At 34.1% G+C, this 2,367-nt stretch overlaps 1 protein-coding gene across 1 annotated transcript in view; it reads left to right on the top strand.

Annotated features, from left to right (window-relative positions):
• Nucleotides 1-535: 535 nt before the first annotated feature.
• Nucleotides 536-2,367, top strand: part of LOC105448354 (trans-1,2-dihydrobenzene-1,2-diol dehydrogenase-like) — a 9,490-nt gene continuing 7,658 nt past the window's right edge. Inside the window, exon 1 of the mRNA XM_011686878.1 lies at nucleotides 536-711. Within this exon, the coding sequence (XP_011685180.1) occupies nucleotides 626-711 (86 nt within the window). The 5' untranslated portion in view covers nucleotides 536-625. The remainder of the gene's footprint in view (nucleotides 712-2,367) is intronic.

Genomic DNA, 2,367 nt, shown 5'->3' with positions numbered 1-2,367 from the left:
ACATCCTACACAGGGTGTTACGAAAATTCAACCGACAAACTTTCAGAAGTTGGGCGGGGGGGGGGGTACCAAAAGAATCATTTTTTTGCAAATGGACTTAAGGTCGACTTCGAAATATCTAAAAAAATATAAGTTTTATAAAAAATTGTCTCAGACAAAAGTTGCAGGGTGTAAAAAGATCTATCTATTTACACCCTACAACTTATATTTTTTGAGATATTCCGAAGTCCGACCTTTTTCGAACACCCTGTATATCAGGTAAATACATCTAAACCACTGATCATAGCCAAGTTAAGTGTATATTATTGATCAAAGGAAGAAATTTAGAGAGTCCTTAAAAACTAAACTATATAGGGAAGACTGAAAAACGATAATTTAGCCCAACAGGAACTCTATTTATTTATTATCATTACGAATTGCTGATGCGAGTGGAAAATTTATCTTTTATGTATTTATTAACGTGAATGGCGTTAGATTTCCGAACTTTATACGTCACTGCAAACAATCCCCACTCGCGTTCATTTCATCGTATATAAGAAGCAATCGTCGAGGCATCGTTGCCCACAGACTGTCCCGGTCCCGGTAGATATCGGATTAATCAAAGTAAATATAATTCGAAATAACGATGGCAACGGCGAAATTCAAAGAAACCACGTCTCCCTACGCCAGACAGAAGCCTTCGCCACCTGCGGACGATTACCTCTACAGCAAGTGAGTAATTAATTCTAGTATTGCGCAACATATAAGTTTGCACGTGTCTCGTAAATGCTCGAGCGACGAAAATTTTTTCAATGAAGAAAACTGCTTGTCTGACTTGAGAGGAACATTTTAGGCCGCGTTCCATTTTAACGCTCACGAGCTGTGAGAGTGATTTAATTGTCCTTGTTAATTGATAAATAACATTTGCTAAACAACAAGAATAAAATAATTAAGCTCTGTATAAGCGCTAAAAGCATGAATGCAGAAACGCAGCCGTACTTTTACGTTCCTAAAATGAAAATTTTTCTTGCTGCAATTTTATTTTTAATTTCAACTTAAAAACCGACGCAAGAAACGGCGTGGATGTGCGTGCAATAAAATTCCTGGACGTTAAATGAAAATTATTATAGATGTCGTATTGTAAACTATAAAATATTCTACTAAATTGATTTTTTATTCATCTCGTTGGATTTATGATTTTATGGTAATTAATTTTATATACACATTCTAGTGTGTCCGATGAATACAAAAAATTTGTAATTGGACTACAATTTATATTCATTCAAAATTTTCACATTTAAGAAAATATTTATTCAAATATTTATTCAAACTTGTGGACTTTTAATAATATTTATTCGTGAATATTTTATGTTTATTTTATGATTTATTCATATTTATTCATACAAAATGTAAAGTGAAAAAAAAGTAAAAAATAAAGGACCCCGCAAGAATCTTATGGAAAATGGGTTTCGGTCAAATTAGCTGAAACTGTGATATTTTGTAGTTTTATTCATGCCGATTAAAAGTCTCCATGGGCCGAAGCCATAAAAATGGACAGTTTTTTTGCTACGGCATCCTGAACATGACGATTATTGCGTTTATGTATATATATAAAATGCATCAATTTACAAAGCCTTTCTGTACGCTTTTTTTGTAACGGGATTTAATTTGAGAAATGTTTCTCGCGAGTTTTGAAGTTGTTGATTACGAATCTGTTGTCAGTGTTATTATATTCATGGTGGAGCTTGACCGTGTTACAAAAATCGAAAACACACTTCACGCGGATGCACGTCTTTCCGCTCACACTGCTCGGAGTAAACTGACGATCGGCTAGTAATGCCGAATAGTAATATTTTTGTCTGAACTCATTTTCGCCATTTTTAAATATCTTAGGATAATTGTCACTTTTAGGAGTCTTAACAATTTTTTTTTGTGGCCTGGCGTGAAACAGAATGTACCTACCGGTATAATGTACAAACTCTCCCGTTTGATAGATTAGGTTAGATTACTACGTTCGCCATTGGAATTGCCCTCTTTCATATTATCCATATCAACATATCCATAATCTGCGATCCTGAAAACTCTCGAATACCGAAAATCATTTTTATACAATTTGGATAATTTCATCCGCCATATTGGATCCACTATCTTGAATATAATAACACTGACAACAGATTCGTAATCAACAACTTCAAAATTCACGAGAAGCATTTCTCAAATTAAATCCCGTTACAAAAAAAGCGTACAGAAGGGCTTTGTAAATTAATGCATTTTATATATATATACATACATAAACGCAATAATCGTCATGTTCAGGATGCCGTAGCAAAAAAACTGTCCATTTTCATGGCTTCGGCCCATGGAGACTTTTGATCGGCATGAATAAAA

This window comes from Wasmannia auropunctata, unplaced genomic scaffold (assembly GCF_000956235.1).
Source record: "Wasmannia auropunctata unplaced genomic scaffold, wasmannia.A_1.0 LD336088.1, whole genome shotgun sequence".
Taxonomy (NCBI): Eukaryota; Metazoa; Arthropoda; class Insecta; order Hymenoptera; family Formicidae; genus Wasmannia; species Wasmannia auropunctata.
This window is presented reverse-complemented; position numbering and strand designations above follow the sequence as displayed.